At 47.0% G+C, this 19,853-nt stretch overlaps 10 protein-coding genes across 10 annotated transcripts; 6 read left to right on the top strand and 4 right to left on the bottom strand.

The window, feature by feature from the left end:
* Nucleotides 1-75: 75 nt before the first annotated feature.
* N7481_010077 (uncharacterized protein) lies at nucleotides 76-1,352 on the bottom strand (the record flags this gene model as incomplete). The annotated part of the gene is made up of 4 exons (XM_057269296.1): nucleotides 76-355; nucleotides 406-601; nucleotides 657-1,269; nucleotides 1,320-1,352. 4 exons carry the CDS (start codon nucleotides 1,350-1,352, stop codon nucleotides 76-78), a joined length of 1,122 nt encoding a protein of 373 aa, XP_057119973.1.
* Nucleotides 1,353-3,088: 1,736 nt separating this feature from the next.
* Nucleotides 3,089-4,720, bottom strand: N7481_010076 (Zn(II)2Cys6 transcription factor domain-containing protein; the record flags this gene model as incomplete). Its single annotated transcript, XM_057269295.1, has 1 exon — nucleotides 3,089-4,720. One exon carries the CDS (start codon nucleotides 4,718-4,720, stop codon nucleotides 3,089-3,091), a length of 1,632 nt encoding a protein of 543 aa, XP_057119972.1.
* A 265-nt stretch (nucleotides 4,721-4,985) lies between these two features.
* Nucleotides 4,986-6,217, top strand: N7481_010075 (zinc-binding alcohol dehydrogenase family protein; the record flags this gene model as incomplete). The annotated part of the gene is made up of 3 exons (XM_057269294.1): nucleotides 4,986-5,283; nucleotides 5,351-5,612; nucleotides 5,770-6,217. The coding sequence occupies 3 exons, from the start codon at nucleotides 4,986-4,988 to the stop codon at nucleotides 6,215-6,217; spliced, it is 1,008 nt and encodes a 335-aa protein (XP_057119971.1).
* A 346-nt stretch (nucleotides 6,218-6,563) lies between these two features.
* N7481_010074 (NAD(P)-dependent alcohol dehydrogenase) lies at nucleotides 6,564-7,840 on the top strand (the record flags this gene model as incomplete). The annotated part of the gene is made up of 4 exons (XM_057269293.1): nucleotides 6,564-6,735; nucleotides 6,798-6,927; nucleotides 6,992-7,550; nucleotides 7,580-7,840. 4 exons carry the CDS (start codon nucleotides 6,564-6,566, stop codon nucleotides 7,838-7,840), a joined length of 1,122 nt encoding a protein of 373 aa, XP_057119970.1.
* A 443-nt stretch (nucleotides 7,841-8,283) lies between these two features.
* On the top strand, nucleotides 8,284-10,089 carry N7481_010073 (fungal specific transcription factor domain-containing protein; the record flags this gene model as incomplete). The annotated part of the gene is made up of 3 exons (XM_057269292.1): nucleotides 8,284-9,146; nucleotides 9,192-9,839; nucleotides 9,897-10,089. 3 exons carry the CDS (start codon nucleotides 8,284-8,286, stop codon nucleotides 10,087-10,089), a joined length of 1,704 nt encoding a protein of 567 aa, XP_057119969.1.
* A 356-nt stretch (nucleotides 10,090-10,445) lies between these two features.
* N7481_010072 (sugar porter family MFS transporter) lies at nucleotides 10,446-12,350 on the bottom strand (the record flags this gene model as incomplete). Its single annotated transcript, XM_057269291.1, has 7 exons — nucleotides 10,446-10,702; nucleotides 10,754-10,970; nucleotides 11,025-11,121; nucleotides 11,179-11,987; nucleotides 12,040-12,107; nucleotides 12,167-12,225; nucleotides 12,277-12,350. The coding sequence occupies 7 exons, from the start codon at nucleotides 12,348-12,350 to the stop codon at nucleotides 10,446-10,448; spliced, it is 1,581 nt and encodes a 526-aa protein (XP_057119968.1).
* Nucleotides 12,351-12,937: 587 nt separating this feature from the next.
* On the top strand, nucleotides 12,938-14,015 carry N7481_010071 (uncharacterized protein; the record flags this gene model as incomplete). Its single annotated transcript, XM_057269290.1, has 2 exons — nucleotides 12,938-13,189; nucleotides 13,260-14,015. 2 exons carry the CDS (start codon nucleotides 12,938-12,940, stop codon nucleotides 14,013-14,015), a joined length of 1,008 nt encoding a protein of 335 aa, XP_057119967.1.
* A 133-nt stretch (nucleotides 14,016-14,148) lies between these two features.
* N7481_010070 (uncharacterized protein) lies at nucleotides 14,149-15,662 on the bottom strand (the record flags this gene model as incomplete). The annotated part of the gene is made up of 3 exons (XM_057269289.1): nucleotides 14,149-14,481; nucleotides 14,558-15,421; nucleotides 15,480-15,662. The coding sequence occupies 3 exons, from the start codon at nucleotides 15,660-15,662 to the stop codon at nucleotides 14,149-14,151; spliced, it is 1,380 nt and encodes a 459-aa protein (XP_057119966.1).
* Nucleotides 15,663-16,047: 385 nt separating this feature from the next.
* On the top strand, nucleotides 16,048-18,102 carry N7481_010069 (putative C6 transcription factor; the record flags this gene model as incomplete). Its single annotated transcript, XM_057269288.1, has 1 exon — nucleotides 16,048-18,102. The coding sequence occupies one exon, from the start codon at nucleotides 16,048-16,050 to the stop codon at nucleotides 18,100-18,102; it is 2,055 nt and encodes a 684-aa protein (XP_057119965.1).
* A 191-nt stretch (nucleotides 18,103-18,293) lies between these two features.
* On the top strand, nucleotides 18,294-19,556 carry N7481_010068 (uncharacterized protein; the record flags this gene model as incomplete). Its single annotated transcript, XM_057269287.1, has 1 exon — nucleotides 18,294-19,556. One exon carries the CDS (start codon nucleotides 18,294-18,296, stop codon nucleotides 19,554-19,556), a length of 1,263 nt encoding a protein of 420 aa, XP_057119964.1.
* Between the last annotated feature and the right edge of the window lie 297 nt (nucleotides 19,557-19,853).

Raw genomic sequence — 19,853 nt, 5'->3', positions numbered from 1 at the left:
GTATACCTTAACTTCCCTTGGGATTTCTATCTTTACATGAGCCGGAACTTTCTCGCCTTTTCGGAAGACACGATATCATAGCTCAGCGTTATCTACTGCCTCCCATCGCCGTTTCAAAGTTTGGTATGGCTTTCTCATCGGCCATGCATGCAGCTCTTTTGTCCGATTGATGATTCCAAGTAAAGCATTGCGCTCTTCTGGATCAGTGAAGTATTCTCCGTAGAGTGTAACTGCAATTACGGCGTTGACCAATGCAGGCTGAATTCGAAGATGACCTAAGGCAATGCCGCAAAGGTTCAAAACAATGGACCGTACTTGAGCCTCGGCTTTGCGATGTGTCGCTCGGCTTGCTTTTCTAAATGGAATAAGTATGTAAGAATATGATAAGAGTTCCTTCTGACTTACTCCAGGTATGGACTCTCTGCGATCAAGATCATCTGTGCTAATCGAAAGTGTTGAATGGCAGTTACTTGAACATCAAAGCTGTACCACACGGTCGGAAATATTTTGCCTTTTGCACGATCTGGGCCAAGTTCAAGAATTGGCTCAATCTCACCCATGCAGTCATGAGCGAGCTGTTGCTCCCGAAGTTTGAGTTGTGCTTTTGAAGACAGGTTAGTGACAATCATTTTCTATAAGGAATGGAACATTCTCACTCCATTCCCCGGGAAGCTTTTGTCCCCAGCACCAAGTGGCAACCTCGCCAGCGAACATTATAATGCTGTTGGCTATAGACGTGTTCCGCCAACGATTGGTATCGAATCTCATGTGTGGAATACTCTCTCTCGAAAATGCATAATAGATCTCTTGTCTTATGACAATCCAGTATGCAGCGGTTGCCAAAGAATTTTCCAAAGGGGACTCAATCATCGAATCAATGATAGTTTGCGTGATGGCCAAGAAGCTGACATGTCTGTCATCATAATAATCTGTATCTATCTCATTTTCATCCATTTCTTCGTCCATCTCCTCATATTGTCGTAAAATCACAGTGGCGGCCATGATGTTCTCTTGCTGCACCGGATCTCGAATCTCAGGGAATTGAACAAGATCCGGAATGCATTTGAGCATATACTCTAGTGCGCTTGATTTCTTCAAACGAGGTAGCAGCTGTCCATGATATAGTATTCCTTTGGAGGTCGAATATTTGGGTAGTCGGCAGAGACGCCGCGAGGAAACCGCGCAAATAGCGTTTTTAAGAGTTGGACAATGCCGTGCGCGTTGAGGAACGATTAATTGAAACTGCCTCAGCTCATCACAATGATCAAACTGGATTTTGTCAGCCGTGGTAATCTTTGGTAGACACAAGGGCTTCATACCCATGGAGACAACTCTTCAATAAAGTATCGCATTAGGCATGACTCTTGGACACTTTCAGATGACGTAGTGGCCAGGTCAGTGGTCGAAGATGGAGATGTGGAATAATCGACATCCGTCTCAGTTTCCCAGTATTGTAAGCTAGTATATGTTCCGGGGTCCGTGTTTTGGCGATCGCTTCCACTGGGAAGTAAACGTGTGTTCTGGGCGCTTCTGGACCATGATGCCGGAGATGACAAGGTCAAGGATAAGTGGTGTTGATGGGAGCTTTCACTTTGCCTATTCTCTGGATGAATGTTGTGGTAATCATCCATTTGCACTTCATCGGATCCGGCCGACGCCTCTCTTGGAGCCTCTCGAATGGGGGCCGAGGGGCTCTCTTGAAAGTGCTCCACTGAGACAGATACCGTTGGGGAAGTAGTATCTGCTAGCTTCTCATGCGAAAAGGCCGCAGTGTCTGAATGGATCTGCCGGAGCAAAGTGCTCAACGCCTGCTTCGGCGGCCGCCATGTCTTTGGCTTGCTGTTGACCCATACTTGGCCCTGGGTGAAGCTTGTGTCAAAATTGGCGGTCGATCCATGTCGGAAGACGGCCTTCTTCTGCACAGGCTTGCAGCTTAGGCCCTTTGTTTCGCATCGAATACAAACTGGAAGACGCTTATCACATCTCTGGTGGCGGGCTGCAAGTCACTAATCAGTCACGACTACTATGCACGAATCGCAGACCCTGCCAATCCTTACCTCGGCAGTTTGAGCAAGGCGCTTTGGCCAATGATGTATCCGACATATCACTCACTCGACTCTTCTTGCAGAAATATTCACTGCGAGGGTCTTTAACATGCTCCCCTGAAATTTGGCTTGGCCAACGCTTACCCCGCTGGGGCAAAAACGCGGGGAAATCTCCCAATGAGGTTAGTCTCGCCGAACATAATTAATGGACATAAACATGAACATACTGCTGGGAAACTTGAAATACACAAGTCTACAATCTATGAACGAAGATTTAATTGCGTCGGATAAGATAGTATACTAGGATATCTTCTGGAGGGGGATGTGTCCTCCTATGTTCCCTCGGTTTGGGTGGAATTGCACAGAGTGAAGGCAGCGGCTCCTTGCCTCTTTGGGTAAATTTAGCAAACAGACCAGCGGATAGCTGTACTGTCTCTACCAAAGATATAAACGGCGGGCTTTTTGAAGACAGGGAACATGCCATTTGCACTATTCTTCTCGTTGACATGTGTAGGCATGATTTTTATTGCGATTGGATTGTAATGGTAAATGGTGTGGTTTGGTGCAGAGAATTGCTTCGAAGTGATTATTATTTCAAAACGAGACGATCTTCGAGACCGCGTAAAAGCAAAGGCAGGACCAGGCGGCTGATCAGCCCAAGAATCTAGACTAGCCAATAATATGACGATTTGTGGTGGATCCCTGACACTCGCATTTACGCGCGTCCCACCGAGCTGCAAATCAACATCGCAAAATTGTTACGAGTATTGCCAGTCGCCTTTTCTACACATAAAATGTCAGAAATCTTCTGACATACGGGTGAGTCTTCACCTGAAAATTTCTCAGAGTACCGACCAGACTTAAACTAATTCAGTTCGACTAGCCCCAGACTTCTTTGTTGATTCAATATGGCCAGGTATCCGCGCTGCGACAAAAACATGCCGGAAAACAAGACTAGAGGAAATATATTCCTTTCGCGATCGGAATTTTCGGCCCCAAAGCTCTTATTTCAATGCAAAAATTCAAGTCAAGTCCCATGTCTCTCAAGTATGCGTGGTCTTTGGTTGACCGGGCGCATATGCAAGCCACTCGCTGCGCCATGACTGGTCAATGTGGCCGTTCGCGTCTGTATATTGAGGTAGCCGATACCAAAACTTCAGCTCTGACCTTTTGGGAGGCGTCTCGACAATAATGGATTCTATACGCGAAGATTCCGGGATCACATCTTCGGGCATGAGACCCTGCATCTCAATCTCGAGGGTGCGTTGCAACACAAGGACCATCGGGGAGATTGAAGAAACCCCGTCTTGAAATTGCCATTTGCGCAATAGGTCCAGTGCTTGTTGCCGGACTAGCCAGTCCCGACATTTGAAAACACAGAAGAACAGAGCGGGGACGATCCCAGTGTTGACTGGGAAAGTTGGCTTGGAGCCATGGCCAGTATGTGCTAATAAGATCTCTGCTAAATGGACCACCTTTTTGAAGTGGAGCAATAGGCTGTCGTACTTCATTTCCAGTGGCTGGACACGCGTATTCACTGCGATTAATACGGAAAGAACCTCACCCCATAGCTCGAGAAGGGTCAATGCGTCTACATCTCTTTGGCCCATCAGATCTTTATGAACAGTGAGAGTCGCTCTGAGCTGGGTGCTCCATCCTCGCAATTTAGTCATGACTGCAAATGGCTCCAAATCGAGATCCGGGTCGGATGACATCACTCGAAAACCGCGAGGGTCCTTCTGCACAACCATTCGGGATAGTGTTACTAAGAAATCATATGACTTCTGGAGATTGTCGCTATTATTTTGTGGTTCGTGAGGGACAAGCCACGGGGATTCTAGATCTTCCTTGTCTGGACTTTTGTTGGCGAATGTCGTATAAACCAGTTGAGTCGCTGCAAAGCTTTGTTTTAAAGCTCTACTAACTGAAGTCGAACAGGGATTCTCGAGTAAATACTGCTTTAAAAGATTTTTGCCCGCTCGCAGATGTCGACCAGCAGTTTCGGGTTCCTCCTGAAAAAGGATCACACACACTAGAACCACACAAGTCACCAAAGCAGTCTCCACTTTGGCGCGACCCATCTGATCATCGGCCAGGTTCTTCTGGAGATAGTTGATGGCCCTATTGCATTGCTGGAGAGAGAATCTCCGATCAAGAGGCCCTGAATTCGTACCAATGCGCAGTTGTGTGAATTGCCAGTTGAGAGCTCCCATGCCGATGGCGGCATGACGGACTGCAGGTTGAATCTCGCTGGCCTGATGCACTAACCTTTCCCAAAACTCGTCATAAAAGTAAGATGAGCACTGCAATGATGTGACTTTTTGAAAATAAGTCAGATACCACCGTTCCTCAGACGTCAAGTCCACCAGTCCTCCAGGGACGAGCGGAGAAGACGGAACAGGAGACCCTTTGACTTGCAAGAGACTCATCTGGTGGGAATCACCCTGAGAGACACGAACAATGCGTGAGACTCGAGTTCGACGGTCAGGAGTTTCACGATATTCGCATTGGCGACCAGTGCTAGTGCACATCGAACAGAATGGACGTCCTTCGTCGCATTTTTTGTGTCTGCTCTTACATACCACACAGCCCGACCGCACCTTTGGTCGACTAGCGCGATATCTCCTCTGTTTCTCGCAGCTCTGCATCTCGATCTTTTTTGATGCTAGAGTCATTTTGTGGCTCGGCCAGCAAGGACCAGGAAGGTTGAAAGACGGTGGAGGAGTTCCCAGCGTTGGCCCCCACTTGCCTCAATCCGCCTTGGTTGACGCCCATCCAATCATCACGTCTTATTGCTGTTGGTGATCCAATTCAGTCAGCATCGCGAAGCTCTTTTGTCATCTCGAACCTCATTTCTAAGCAATGAATAATTCGCGAGATGTTTTGTTCGCTATTTTATCAAATACCTACTTAACATCGATATCACCCATCTCTTCATTCATGCAGGGCTCCCCATCCAAGAAAATGTCTACCGCTCAGAAACGGATTGCAATCCGCATTGTGAGTTCTGGAATCGCGGAAATTCAGTCGAATGTTACTTTTCCCCGCTCTCGCTCAGACTATATTATCGCCAAAACCAAAGCCTTTGCACTGAACGCGGCCGATAATCATCAGATCGACGTACTAGGCGGTTCAGGCTCAATTATTGGGTGTGACTGGTCTGGAGTGGTTCTAGAAGTCGGAGAAAATGTGACAGAATTCAAACCTGGAGACTACGTATACGGGTTATGCCACGGTGGTACATAGGACATGGTTGCCCGGGTCCCGTCTTTGATCAATTGCATGCTGACAGAAGCTTCCGACAGGCAATTCCATCGAACCAGAAGATGGTGCATTTGCCGATATCGTTACATCCAAAGAAAGTCTTACCATGCACAAGCCAGAATTCCTCAGCTTCCAAGAGGCTGCTTCTTTGGGGGTTGGTCTCGCAACCATTGGACAAGCACTCTACTGGGTCATGAATTTGCCTCTACCATTTCCAAAAATCCCAGTCAACTCTGGCCCAACCCTACTGATATATGGAGGCAGCTCCCTCACGGGCACAATTGCTATCCAATTAGCCAAGCTGTAAGTATAGCATTGGCTCTTTCGAATTATTGCCTATATCTAAGTATTCCTCCGATGCATGGAGCCTTAGTTCTGGATGCCGCGTGTTTACAACTTGTTCCGCTCATAATAAGGAGCTTGTCAAGTCCCGTGGCTCTGATGAATGGTTCGATTATAGTCTACCAGACTGCTTTGAAAGGGTCAATGAGATCGGGGCATCGATCACCTATATAGTGGACTGCATTGGTAGCGAAGAGTCGAGCATATTCTGCAGCAAGGTACTTTCTCCGACCGGTGGACATTACCATAGTATAAAAGCACCCTTACCAAAGGTCTTCAAGGAATCGCGACCGGAAAAAACCGCGGTCGCAACTACAGCCTTCGCCTACTCGATGACGGGTGAGCGGTTTGAGTTCCCAGGTATGGAATTTGCTGCCGACGTGGCTCAGGGGCAATTCGCCAAAAAGTGGCGCGACATTGCTGAGGATTTAGTTGCAAAGCGCAAGGTCCAGCCACATCCCATTCTCGCACGAGAGGGAGGTTTACACGGAGTGCTTGACGGATTGAATGAGATCAGAAACCAGGCTCCACGAGGGCACAAAATTGTTTATTCGAGAGATTCATAGCCAAGAGCCGATATAGCGGGTTTTCGTACCAACTTGTCTCTCGAGCTTCCAGTACTATATCTCCTTCCCTTCCCTCTGAATATCTTACACAGGTGTCAGTACCCCGAATCAAGATATCTGGAGAATCTCAGTAATTATGCTGAACTATTCCGAGTCCATCACATGCTGCGGGGTGGCTATCCGGCGACGGAGTGGGGGCTCCGTCGTGCGGGGATTGAAATACAACAGACAGTCATTTTTATACCTATAGTTAGCATCCTTCAAAGGGGTGTGTCACAAGGTTTTACTAAAAGCAAACCTTGATCTGCCCAGGTGCCAAACAGTAATTTCTTCGCAAGAGAAAAACATGAATACTCGGGAGAAAAACAGGTCTTTCGTTCTTCGAGCTGTCCAAGATGTCGTCCTTGAGGATCGCGAGATTCCAGCTTTGAAGGATCCTTGGGATGTACGCGTTCACATTGCACAGACGGGTATTTGTGGGAGCGACGTGCACTACTGGCAACGAGGACGCATCGGAGGTGAGCCAGATTCGATAGCGAAGCCACTCAACACCGACCAAAACTTACTCTCTGTTCTCTAGATTTCATTCTCAAGTCACCTATTGTCCTCGGTCATGAGAGCTCTGGTACAGTTGTTGAAGTTGGATCTGCTGTGAAAACCCTCAAGATTGGCGACCGAGTAGCAATTGAACCCGGTGTGCCATGCAGACAGTATGTTTAGTCCCAGTTGCAGCAATGTGAACAGTTCGAATGAGCATGGCTAAAACTATTTCAGCTGCGATTACTGTCGAAGTGGATCTTATAATCTGTGTCCGGATACCGTATTCGCTGCCACACCACCGCATGATGGCACGCTCTCTAAGTACTACACTACTCAAGCGGACTACTGCTATCCTCTTCCAGAGCACATGAATTTGGAAGAAGGGGCTTTGGTAGAGCCTGTCGCAGTTGCTGTCCAGATCACTAAAGTTGGCAATGTACGCCCAAATCAGACAGTGGTGGTTTTTGGATGTGGACCTATAGGGCTGCTTTGTCAAGCTGTGAGCAAGGCATACTCCGCGAAAAAAGTTATTGGTGTAGATATAAGCAGGTCCCGGGCGGACTTTGCACGCACATTTGGCGCAGATGACATATTTGTTCCTCCTGTCAGACCTATTGATGCCGATGAGACAGCTTGGAGTGAAGAGGTTGCCCGCATCATCAAGGAGAGGTTTTGTCTGGGTGAAGGTCCTGACGTGGTGTTGGAGGCGACTGGAGCACAGGCCTGTATTCAAACGGGAATACACTTGACAAAGAAAGGTGGAACATACGTTCAAGCTGGTATGGGTCGTGAGGTAAGTTTTAAGCAATTTTCTGCAATGAGAGTAAGGAATTGACGGAGAATCAGAATGTGATGTTTCCAATTACGACTGCCTGCATTCGCGACTTGCATATTCGAGGCTCAATTCGGTACACAGTTGGATGCTATCCAACTGCTGTAGATCTCATCTCAAGTGGAAAAATTGATGTAAAGCGACTGATCACAAACCGCTTCAAATTTGAAAAAGCAGAAGAAGCTTTCGAACTTGTTCGACAAGGAAAAGAAAGTGTGATCAAGGTGGTTATCGAGGGAGTTTGTTCCTAGGTCATAACCTCTTTTTTTGATTCTTATATGCCTTATTTGCTATTCTTAAACAAAACAATGCACGCCCACATACGAAATGAAAACAAACACAGCTATTCTTAGCCCCATCCAAATCTATCATACAGTCACGTGCAAAGCGCGGGACCCCACGGGGTAACCCGACATCACCTCGCGTCCTCCACTCCCTGTTCCTCGTACCCTGATTATGACATCCGATTTTCCATGATGAGTTTCACTAGAAAGAGAGTACCTCTTGCCTGCAGCTTTTGTCGCAGTCGGTAAGCTTCTGGAGTTGTATGCATCTCTTCTCGAATTAACGCAAGAATAGCAAACGGCGATGTGACGCTCAAAAACCTTCATGTTCACATTGCATAGAAATGGAGATAGAATGCCACTATGTCGAGGCTCCTTCACAGAGGTTTGTCAACCCTTTTTTTAACCTTATGGATCTCTATCTCACAACAACAACAAGGATTGACACCACTGGTGGCACGAGAGAAATCATGGGCAAATTGCATGAGATCGAGACAATGCTGAAAGACCAAACAAGCTTGATCTCAAATTTTCCAAAGGGAACTGAGTTCTCTCCTTCGGAAAATTTTATGGAATCGCCATTGCACAATACAACTGGTGCCATCGCAGAAATTTCATCAAATACTTTTATTTCACCCTCTCTGGGATTTGCAGATATTCAACACAATTCGGAAATGCACACTCCGCCCTTGTCGATTCCGCCCGAACATAAAACATCTTCAAGCTACCTTTTGAGTCTTCCACAGGTTAAATCACTTGTTGGAGACTATCCACCAGATTTATTTTTCCGTTTGGAGTCTTCCGAGCAACTACCTTTTGAGACAGAATGGAGTAACCCACCAGCACCACAGCAGCCATGGCGGATTGATGAGAATTATGCCGCAGAATTGGTCAATTCCTTTTTCTCATCTGCACACCAACATCACCCATTACTAGATGAAAATGAGTTCCGTGGTATCTACAGCCGCTTTATCAAGAACGGAGCGGATTCTAGCATTGAGTCCGCCTTATGCATGGTCGTATTGGCAATTGGAGAAGCCGCCATGACTGAAGCGGATATTCCTTCTCTGAAGACATCGCCACCTGGCATGCGATATATAAAACATGCTATGCCTACTCTTCTCTATCAATCATCTTGGTCATTCTCATTCAATTTATCATTACCACAGGCGCTCGTTCTGTCCAGCATATATTACGCGTATATTGTTCGCCCGCTTCGAAGTTGGAGGATGGTGTATTCGGCTGCAACAATCATCCAACTTCAGCTCTCTAGGTATGAGGCCTTATCTTCAAGCAATATAATTCTAAACTCTGCCAGACACGCTTCATATCAGAGAACACCTCAAGAAAGAGAATCTATCATCCGGCTTTTCTGGTCCTGTTTTTTGGTCGAATGTGACCGAATTGCTGAGCTTGAGCTACCACGGAGTGGACTGCAACAGTTAACCGACACCATTAGCCTCCCAGCATGCACGGATCTCGATATAATTCAATCAACCAGCTTTCTAGCTGAAATATCGGTGCGAAAATTATTGAATCGCATTCACAACCTGCTTTATCAAAGCGGTAAAACCCCTTCGGCATTTTCATCCACTACACTGACGGTGCGCAATGACCTTTCTCCCGTCGATAATTTGGCTCTACAATCATTTTGCGATGAGCTGCACTCTCAGCTTGAACTTTGGCATTCGTCTATACCCGAGGCAGCTCGCCCAAATCTCGAGCCTAAGTCCATAGCAACAACCTCGAGTAATCGCCAAGCCATTCTACGAATTAGATACTTCGCAGCTCGTCATATTCTATACCGACCCTTTCTTCTACAGATAATCAGCAATCCAGGAAGCTTACCTTCAGGTGAAACTATCGACAAGGCTCGTATCTGCATTGAAAGCTGCCGAAGCTATATTCACAGCACCACCCCGGTATTGGCCGGCCCAAGCCAGTACACATGGACCTTTTCAATATCGTACGTAACTCCTGGCTCGGGTCTTCCATTAGTTACCGTCTCACTTACAATACATAGATCACTGGGTGCCATTGTTATTCTAACATTAGCCTCTATGAGTCCAATTCTTCAAGGCTTTGTTGCCGATATCGAAGAGTTGCAGGACCAGGCTCTAGGAAATATTCGACCATGGGCATTTTCGAGTCTGGAGGCGGTGATCAATATCCTGGATGAGCTGCAAAGGAAGCACAAGCTGCTATCGCGTATTTGAAGTAGTGTCTCATAGTGCCGTATTCTGTTTCGCTTGATCAGATGTGCCAGCCATGAGACTACTAGCATCGTTATTTCCTTGAAAATAATATTATCTAAAATCTGCTACCTGTTTTGTCTAGTACTAGGCGTACTTGAGCTCTATTCCAGTTATCAAGGTAATTTAAAGGCTGCAGGCCGCCAGGGCCCAGGGCTCAACCCACAAAGCTTTATTCATCCAGCCTTTGCTTCACAATAACTTCGAGGTGAATTCACGATACTAGAACATACTATATCATATCACATCATGCATCCTACATATAGAAGCTATCGGGTTGATTTGACTCTGTGCTTTGATTCTCGCTTCTCTCGAGCCATTCAGACCCGTTCATGATGGGTAGTTGTCGAAATCGAAAAACCATCTTTTCCATGCTCAATGTCACCCGCAATTCTCTGCCTCTCTGCCTCGGCAAACTCCTCCGGTCTCTCCCGCTGTGTGAGTTGGCGATTTCCACATACTACCAACGACGGATTCCGAATGAAGATTTCGTCCATATCCTCCAGGGTACGGCGCGAGGTTTCTGGATAAAATAGAAAGACAATAGGAAAAAAGGTCCAGGAGATAACAGCAAAAACTTTTTTTTTTCATTAGCATTTTCATAAAGAGAGAGAAGCTTCGAACTTACTCAGGTAGAAGCGCCAGTGGAGGTTCTTGACCCCGATACTTGTAAATTGTGTCACAATAAAGCCGCAAATCCAGTTTGTTCCTGTGGCTGCTGCTGCACCCCTAGTGCGCCAGCCAAGCGAGTTGACCTCTGAGTTGTACACCCATGGAACTTTGGCAAAGCTTGTGCCATAGATGAAATAATATAGAAAGAACATAGCGGTGGTGACTTTACCCATCTATTATTTTCTCAGCATTTATAGGACGGGAATATCAAAGACCTTTAGACATACCAGCTGTTTCTTTATAGGGTTACTCTCTCCAGCTTTCAAACACATGGCGGCAATGAAGTAGCAGGAGCCCATGCCCACCGACCCGTACAGCATTAATCTGGAGCACATCAATCAACATTATTTCCAAAACACATTTACCATCTTCGAAACTGACTTTCTTCGACCAAAAAGATCAATAACAATTAGGCAGCAGAATGCAGCACAGAGATATGTCGTTCCATTAATGGCTGTCAAAAGACGGCTCTCTTGTTCTCCAAGCCCCACACTCTGTACCAATAATGTCGGGAGATAGTAGCCGAGTGCATTCACGCCGCTAAATTGCTGCATGAATTGTGTACCGCATGATAGAAGTAATCGCCGTAAATTCTTCATTTTGTCCCGACCGGTAAGAACGTCGATAAATGGTGCTTGCTCTCTTCTTTCCATCTCCAGTGCCGACTGTATTGATAGAAACTGTGCTTTGACATCCATGTCGTCAATGGACTTTGCCGGACCCTCAAGGCGTGCAAGTGTTTGTAGAGCCTCTTCATGCCTATCTTTTAGCAGTAGCCATCTAGGGGACTCGGGAACAAATAACATGGTGAAGGAGACTATCACAGGGAAGATGAGCTGAAATCCTAGAGGGAATCTCCACTGTAGAGCTTCACCCTGGAAGTAAAGACCAAAGTTCATCCAATTGGCAAGACAGAACGCAGCAGTGTTTGACAAGGAGCCTACAACAACCAGCTTTCCCCGTACATTAGGCTTCGAGCACTCAGCCTGGTAGACGGGGCAGGTTGATGATGTCAACCCCATGCCGAATCCGTTGATTATGCGTCCGACAATCATTTGACTCAAGCTCCAAGATACAACTTGAAGAATTGCCCCAATGGTGTTGCATGTCAGACCAATAACTATCGCTTTTTTCCGACCAAATCGATCTCCTAGGGCAAATGCGAATATGGCACCGAAGAAAGCACCCAACTGTGGGAATTTGTCAAAATAGGAGTAACCACCGGCTTGAAAAGAAGCTTACCGAGAAACAACTTGAAGTTATTCCAGATATATTCGAATCATTCGTTTCAGGAAAGTGCTTTTTGAAATCTGTCAAAATGTTAGAATCTGGCCGAGCGAAGCATATAAAGCTTGGGAATATCTCTCACCTGCGGAGATGAGAACTCCGGAAAAGACACCTTGGTCATACCCAAACCAGGCCATGGAGCTTTGCTTGTTATTATTAACCTCTAATAAAGATTGAAGCTTGTTAACTCACCAAGCATTTACGACAGTAATAGCTGTGATGAGCCACGTTCCACGCAGAACTTCTGAGAGGTTAAGCAGACCCATATTTGCTTCCGGTTTGCTTCGTTTCCTGACACCTAGTGGTAATTGAGACGTTTTTTCAAAGAGAGACTAGCTCATTCCCGGTGATAACCTTGGAATGTTGAAGCGAGTTCAGCTGCTCAGTCCCCTGGATTGTCTCGAGTACTTGGGGCTACCAATAATATGCCTCGTAATTCAGATGATTTGGAGGTTCATTCGCAATTGACAAAAGAGCTTGGGAAAGTGGAAATTCCGGACGACACGATCCTTTTTTCGGCCACTTCCAGGAAAAATGTCAGGGATCGCGTTTCAATCGTGCGCAACGACCGCTTTTATGGTCCGGATCTTGGAGCTCAAGGTCGAGTGATCAGGTGGAGGCTTTCGAGCAGCAATCTGGGGACGACGGCTAGTTCTCCGCTTGTGGAGACAAGAAATGGGAGAAATCCGGGGGGTCACCCCATATGTGCATCTTCCCCACACGGGGATAGGCGGCAACGATCCCCGCCAGGGAGTCACTCGGCGCGTGTAGACGGCTCGGTATGAAATTATAATTTTTGAATCGAAAGCCTCGCACATTTTCAAAGACAGATTCTATCAACCAATAGAGCAGCATGTCGAGATTCGTTTTGGTCACGGGCGCAACAGGCTTCATCGGCGCCCATATTGTCGATGCTTTGCTCTCACGCGGAATTCGAGTGCGAGGAGCAACACGGTCGCGCCAAAAGGCTGATATTATGATAAAGGCCCGCCCGCAATTTTCGCACTTGCTTGAATTCGTTCAGATTGGTGATTTCGAGACTCGAATCCCCGAGGGCTTGGTGGCTGCGGTTGAAGGGGTGGATGGGATCATTCATACTGCCAGTGTAAGCTGACGATCCCCTATTCTCAGCGATTTTCTCATTTGAATGAACCTCTGACCCCATATATATATAGCCATTTACCTATGATACAACCAACAACGAGCGAGAGCTCATTATTCCTGCAATCAATGGCGCCATTGCAATTCTAGAGGCTGCGAGAACAAACCCTCAAATTCGACGCATCGTCATAACTTCTTCTTTTGCTTCCGTACTCGATATCAATCGCAAAGGGTCATATTTTACTTATACCGGTGCTGATTGGAATCCTCTCACTTATGAAGAGTCCATTGACCCCGCCACGAGTGCAGTTGTTGCCTATAGAGGCTCCAAAAAGTATGCGGAACTGGAAGCGTGGAAATACATTCAGGAACATAACCCTGATTTCGACATTGTTGCTCTGTGTCCTCCAATGACATTTGGCCCTGTGGTACACCCCGTCGACCGCGTAAGCAAGCTAAATGAATCCAACGCGATGCTATGGAAGATCGCAAGTGGTGTCAGCCCTCTTCCTGTTTCTCGGGTGCCGTTTTGGATCGATGTCCGTGACCTTGCAACAGCTCATGTGAAAGCACTCATTTCCATCAATGCAGGTGGGAAGAGATATATCCCAGCCTCTCCAGAAAGATTTTCTTATGGGATTGCTGCACGGGTAATATCAGATGCGTTGCCAGATCTAAAGGAGCGGGTGACCCAGGAGGATCAGGTTATTGACGAAAGCTGTGGGGTGGATGGAGAAACCGCTTCTAAAGATCTTGGTTTCACATATCGTGCTTTTGAGGATACCGTGAGGGACTTGATAAACCAAGCCGTACTCCTCAACAAGCCCTAGCCTTATAATTGACCATGAAACTACTAACTACTTGAAATTTGATTTTTTGATGTATGTGTGTTTCTTTACTAAAGTCTAGCTCTAAATATAGCTCTCAGATGGTACCTTAGGAGATATCTAAGCTTGTTTTATGCTACAGCTCACCACCAGTAGGTTGATCAATGATTTTCAATCCAATGTCACTCGCCCAGAAGCTTCCTCTTGGGTAGGTGTACTTTTCCAAGGCCTCATCGGTATAACCCGTCGAATACCCTGGGTCGAGGGGCGTAACATAGTGTGCATTTTCGATCTTTGAAGGATGGCGCAAGCTTTCCCGGTGGCTATCAGCAAATTCTAGCATTGATTTTCGTCCACTAATTGCAACATAGTCAATGGTGCTCAAATGAGAGGTCAGTTCTGTTAGTCCCATTGCTCCATTATGAGGAACACATGGGACATTGAACTTCAGTGCCATAATCATAACAGCCTATATTTCATCCAGTTAATATTGCTTTTTCCGAAGACAACTCCTTCGGGGGAGCATCAGCTTTGCCACAACATACCAAACACTCATTGACACTACCAAGTCGCACTGCATCAATTTGGCAAACATCTGTGGCTTCTGCTTGAAGAAGCTGCTTAAATGTAACGCGGTTCTGGGCCGCTTCGCCTGTCGCCACGCCAACTCCGTAAGGTTTCAGAGCCTTTCTGATTGTGGCATGACCAAGTACATCATCGGGATTTGTAGGTTCCTCGATAAAGACGGGTTTGAATTCGACCAGGTGCTTCATATACTCGATGGCCTCCGGCACACTCCAAACTTGATTCGCATCAATCATAATTTGGTAACCTTTGTCGTATCCTAGTACATCTCTGACAGCTGAAAGTCTTTCTCTATCCGATTCAATGTTTGTCCCGACCTTGAACTTGAAAGTGTCATATCCAGCTTCAATTGTTTCCTTCAACACTTTCCGCATTTTGTCGCCCGAGAATGCTAGCCAGCCAGCGGATGTAGTATAAGCAGGAACAGCGGTGTTCTCCAATGCCTCCTGCAAGCGAGAATTCTTGTCTTTTTGTGTCCGCTTTAGAAGCTCAATACTTTCTTCCGGTGTAATCGCGTCAGTGATATATCGGAAGTCGATACAATTCACAACTTGTTCCGGTCTCATATCACAAACGATTTTCCACACGGGTTTGGCAAGGATTTTACCCCAAAGATCCCAAACAGCATTCAAAACACCTGCCACGGCAAGATGTGTAATACTCTTTTCGGGTCCAACCCATCGGTATTGCGAATCAGATACCATATATCTCCAGGTTTTACCCATATTCCGGGTCAAGACGTGCATGGACTTCCCGACAACTCTTTTCGCGAAAATTTCAAGTGTCATACAAATCAATTCACTTCCTCTTCCATTGCTAAATGCCTAGAGACAACAAGGATATGAGAGCGAATTCGGTAGAAAGAGGTTTGCTACAACTTACAATTCCTTCTCCTATCAGATCATCCTGGTTGGTCTTCAATCGGATGTAAGGGTGTGACCCGTTTGTTCCCACATGCATAGCATCTGAGCCGACGCCATCTAGACTTGTAGGGAATCTCAAATCAATGACTTCGAAACCTGTTATTGTAACATCATTCTCGGTGAGTCTAGCGGTTGAACCCATTTTGAAAGAACTTGAATGAGATATGGAAACAGACTCGAAGCAAAACCAGGGAGACAGAGCTATTTACATTCGCAACCCCGCTATGTAAAACATTTCCGTGATAAATGCTGCCCCCACGGTCAGCAGATCCGTTCATGGGAAATCCCCACGATGGGCGTTTTGTTAATTTGACCCCACTTGGAGAAGGGAAACTTGAAAGCTTGAAAGTGGAGCTGCCGACTCCCCCCCGCAAGAAAGATGAAGACGTGGATGTGGAGGTGGAAGAAGTACAAGAATCTTGAATCATGTAAAATTACGATTAGTCATCCCTGATTCCGACCTCACCCAAGCCCATTTGGGGGTAACACCAGCAACCATTCATCCTTCTCCTTCCCGGATTATTCCGATGGCTGATATTGTGCGTCGAAACGGCAACGGACTAATACCCATTGCCCCAGCTTCGGCGGCAAATGGTGCCCGGGGCTTAGGTTATGAAAACGCTTCTTTGACACCAATGCCGCAGGCTTGTCAGACATGCGCTAAACGCAAAGTCAAATGCGACAAGGTGGCGCCCATTTGCTCCAGATGCCGCAAGGGTGGGTTTGAATGCATTTACCAGACAACGACCCAACCGCGATCACGGAAAAGAAAAGTCAGCGATGAGGCGCTGGAAAAGCTCGCTCGATATGAGCGCATACTTCAAGAGAATGGGCTTTTGGATGCTGAGACCCCAGCCCCTACTGGACACACGCCCTCCGAAGCAACTCGGCCTGCCCACCCCAGCCACCAGCCAGGGACCTCAAAAACGGGTAAACTCCTGACTGGTCGAGGCAAATCGCGATACGTCGATAGTCACACCTGGTACACTCTCCCAGATGATGAGATCCACAACATTTCGGATGAGGACGAAGAAGATGAAGGGACCCCCATGTCGAGAATTCCCACCTCATACTCAGACCCATTGACCGGTACGCTACTTGGAGGCCCGGGACATCAAATTCTTACCCAATATCACCCAACCCGTGCCAATGCTATGGTGATGTGGAAAAGATATGTTGATAACGTGGAGCCTATTTGCAAAGTCCTACACATTCCGTCAACAACTCAGGTGGTGGACCTGGCGTCGCAACACCCTGAAACAGCCTCAAAAACCGAGGAATGTCTCTTGTTTGCGATCTACTATGTCGCAGTATATTCTATGTCGGAGGAAGACTGTGCAAATTATCTTAAACAGAAGCGCAGCGCAATCATGCAGCAGTACCACCATGCTGCAAGACAAGCCCTTGTGAACGCGTCTTTCTTACGAACAACTGAATTCTCGGTCCTCCAAGCTTTCTTTCTTTTCTTACTGCCCGCCCGCCACTCATATGACCCGCATACCTACTGGATCTTGACCGGTATCGCATCACGCATAGGACAACGGATTGGGCTTCACCAGGACGGAGATAAACTCGGGCTACCTCCTTTCGAGGTTGAAATGCGACGACGACTTTTCTGTCAAGTATTCCCGCTCGACTTTAGAGCAGGCCAATCTGTTGGTACCGAGTTTATGGGTTTGCCCATTTCCTGGGATACTCAGCCTCCCCTCAATATCAATGATGACCAGATTTGGCCTGGGATGATCAAACCTCCAACCGAGCAAAAAGGCGCCACGGATATGATTTTTTGTTTGTCGCGCGCATATCTGGGTAAAAATCTGAGTCGGGCGGGAAATCCAATCAACGGCGCTGCGCCCTGGGGATTTTCAGACTATCATGAGGCGGAAAGACTTATTAGCGCCGCAGAAAACGAGGTGGAGGAGAAGTTCGTACGATACTGCGATGTTATTGATCCACTGCATTTCCTCACAATTGGACTTGCTCGGTCCGGGTTGACTGCTATGAGGCTCAGGGCCCGACTTCCTCAGGTCAGGGATCCGAGCGCAACGGACGAAGAGAGAAAGGAGGCGTTTCATCTTGCACAGAAAACTTTGGGTATCGATGCAGCTGTTCATGCTCACGGCGGCATCAGCAGGTTTCAATGGCACATCCGACCTTTCTTTTTGTGGGGTACACGAGAGGCATTCATCTTTATTCTTACAGTTTTATCAAAAAGCCGCGACTTGATTACTCTTCAAGAGACGGAAACTGCCTGGAACAGCGTCGCGGAACTGTACAAAAACCATGAAGAGCTTTTTGACGGCAGAGAAGCTTTGTATGTGGGACTTCGAAGGTTGACCCTCAAGGCCTGGGACTCCTCTCAGTCAGATAATGTCGCTGCAGAGCCAGCATTCATTCGGACTCTTCGCCATCTACAAGATAGAAAGGGGGCAAGACACAATCAATTCCAGAGTGAAACGGCAGAGACACCATCAATGGAATCCGATATTATGGGCTTCACAATGAGCACCGATTTTGAATTTGATGTTGATGACTGGGTTTCCTGGGACAAAATCATCCAAAATCATCAAAGTCAAGGTTGAATACCTGTTGAATACCTCGCTGTGATTGGTTTAGACCTCGGGTACATTATGGCCGAGCTAATGACCGACACCGAGGGATTGACCAATCAGCGAGCTTACCTCCTCGGGTTGAACTTGTCCGCCAGTTAGTATATAATCTGATTGAATGCATAGGGCATAGGATCATATTCTCCAGGCCTATCGCTACTATCATGTCCAATTTGAAAATCCTTGTCGTCGGGGCATCTATTGCCGGACCAACAGCAGCTTACTGGTTTGCTAAGATTGGCGCGAAAGTCACAGTTATCGAACGATTTCCACAATTGCGATCCGGTGGTCAGAACGTCGACATTCGCACAGCCGGTGTATCAGTAATGCGAAAAATCCCTGGAATGGAAGACGCTGTGCGAGCTAGCCTTGTGCCAGTTGGGGGTATCAGCCTTGTGCGCGAAGACGGTCAACCATATGGAATCATTAAGCCTTCTGGGGACTCTAGACAACAGTCGCTAGTCTCTGAATACGAGGTCCTCCGGGGTGACCTCTCGCGGATCATTTTCGACTTGACCAAGGATCACCCAAATGTCAAGTATGTCTTCGGCGAGCAAGTTGCATCGATCCACCAAGAGCAAGATGATGGGCCGGCAAGAGTCGAGTTCATGAACGGGTTTCCGGCTTCGGAATTTGATCTTGTTGTCGCTTGTGATGGCGCTACATCAAGAACTCGTGCTATAGGTCTTGGCTGCGACGTCAGAGACCATATCACACCGATTAACTCCTGGGTGATATATTTCACCACCCAGGAAGATCTTCTGAACGGAAATCAAATTGCCCAAGCACATAGTGCCCCTGGTGGGCGATTTTTCGCCATCGGACCTGACACTACTGGCATCAATCGTGCCGTGATGATGGGCATCAATCCTAAAAATGGACCCGACGCCGTCCAAGCCTTCCGTGAAGCCAACAAACTCGGGCCCGAAGCATTAAAGCAGTATGTGGCGCAGTATTTCAAAGGAGCTGGTTGGAAATCTGAAGAAATCATCCGGAACATGATAAAAAGCGACGACCTATACGGCAGCGAGATGATTCAAGTCAAACTCCCGACATTACACAGGGGAAGATTCGTCGTGGTTGGCGACGCTGGGTATGCCTCTGGTCCTACTGGCACGGGAACCAGTCTTGCCCTCGCAGGCGCTTATGTTCTGGCTGGAGAAATAGGGAAACATCCCCATGATGTGGTAGCCGGGTTGAAAGGTTATGAACAGCAGATGCGACCACTGATTGATGAGATGCAAAAAGTCCCACTGTTAGTGCCTGCAATCATGGGGCCTCAAAGTGCCTGGGGAATTTGGCTCCGGAACAATATCTTCGCTTTCATCTGCTGGAGTAATCTTCCAACGTTGATGCACAAGCTCTTTGGCGGCGCCTCTGCCCACGCTGATGATTTCAATCTGCCCGAATACAAATGGGCCGCTTGATTATGGGGATTGTTTTCACTGTTAATTGTCTTTGTGCTTTGCTCACGCCATATCCTCATTTTTCGAAGAAAAAAAGAACCTGTTTCAAATCTCAACTTGTCTTGGTACCTACTCCCCTGACTTTCAAAGGACTACTTAATTTTCCTCTATCTGGTGGCACAAAAAGATATCAAGGCCCGAACCGCGAGTCGAGCGGGACCTCGCCCAATCACTCAATGTTTAACATTGATGGAATTGTAACTCTCAAAGGGCGAATCATAGTATGTTATCATCAGCCATTACACCTTGGATTCAAAT

The sequence above is a fragment of the Penicillium waksmanii genome, assembly GCF_028829765.1.
Source record: "Penicillium waksmanii strain IBT 27052 chromosome Unknown utg000008l:1.0-5622682.0:1.0-5626561.0, whole genome shotgun sequence".
In the NCBI taxonomy this organism is placed as follows: Eukaryota; Fungi; Ascomycota; class Eurotiomycetes; order Eurotiales; family Aspergillaceae; genus Penicillium; species Penicillium waksmanii.
This window is presented reverse-complemented; position numbering and strand designations above follow the sequence as displayed.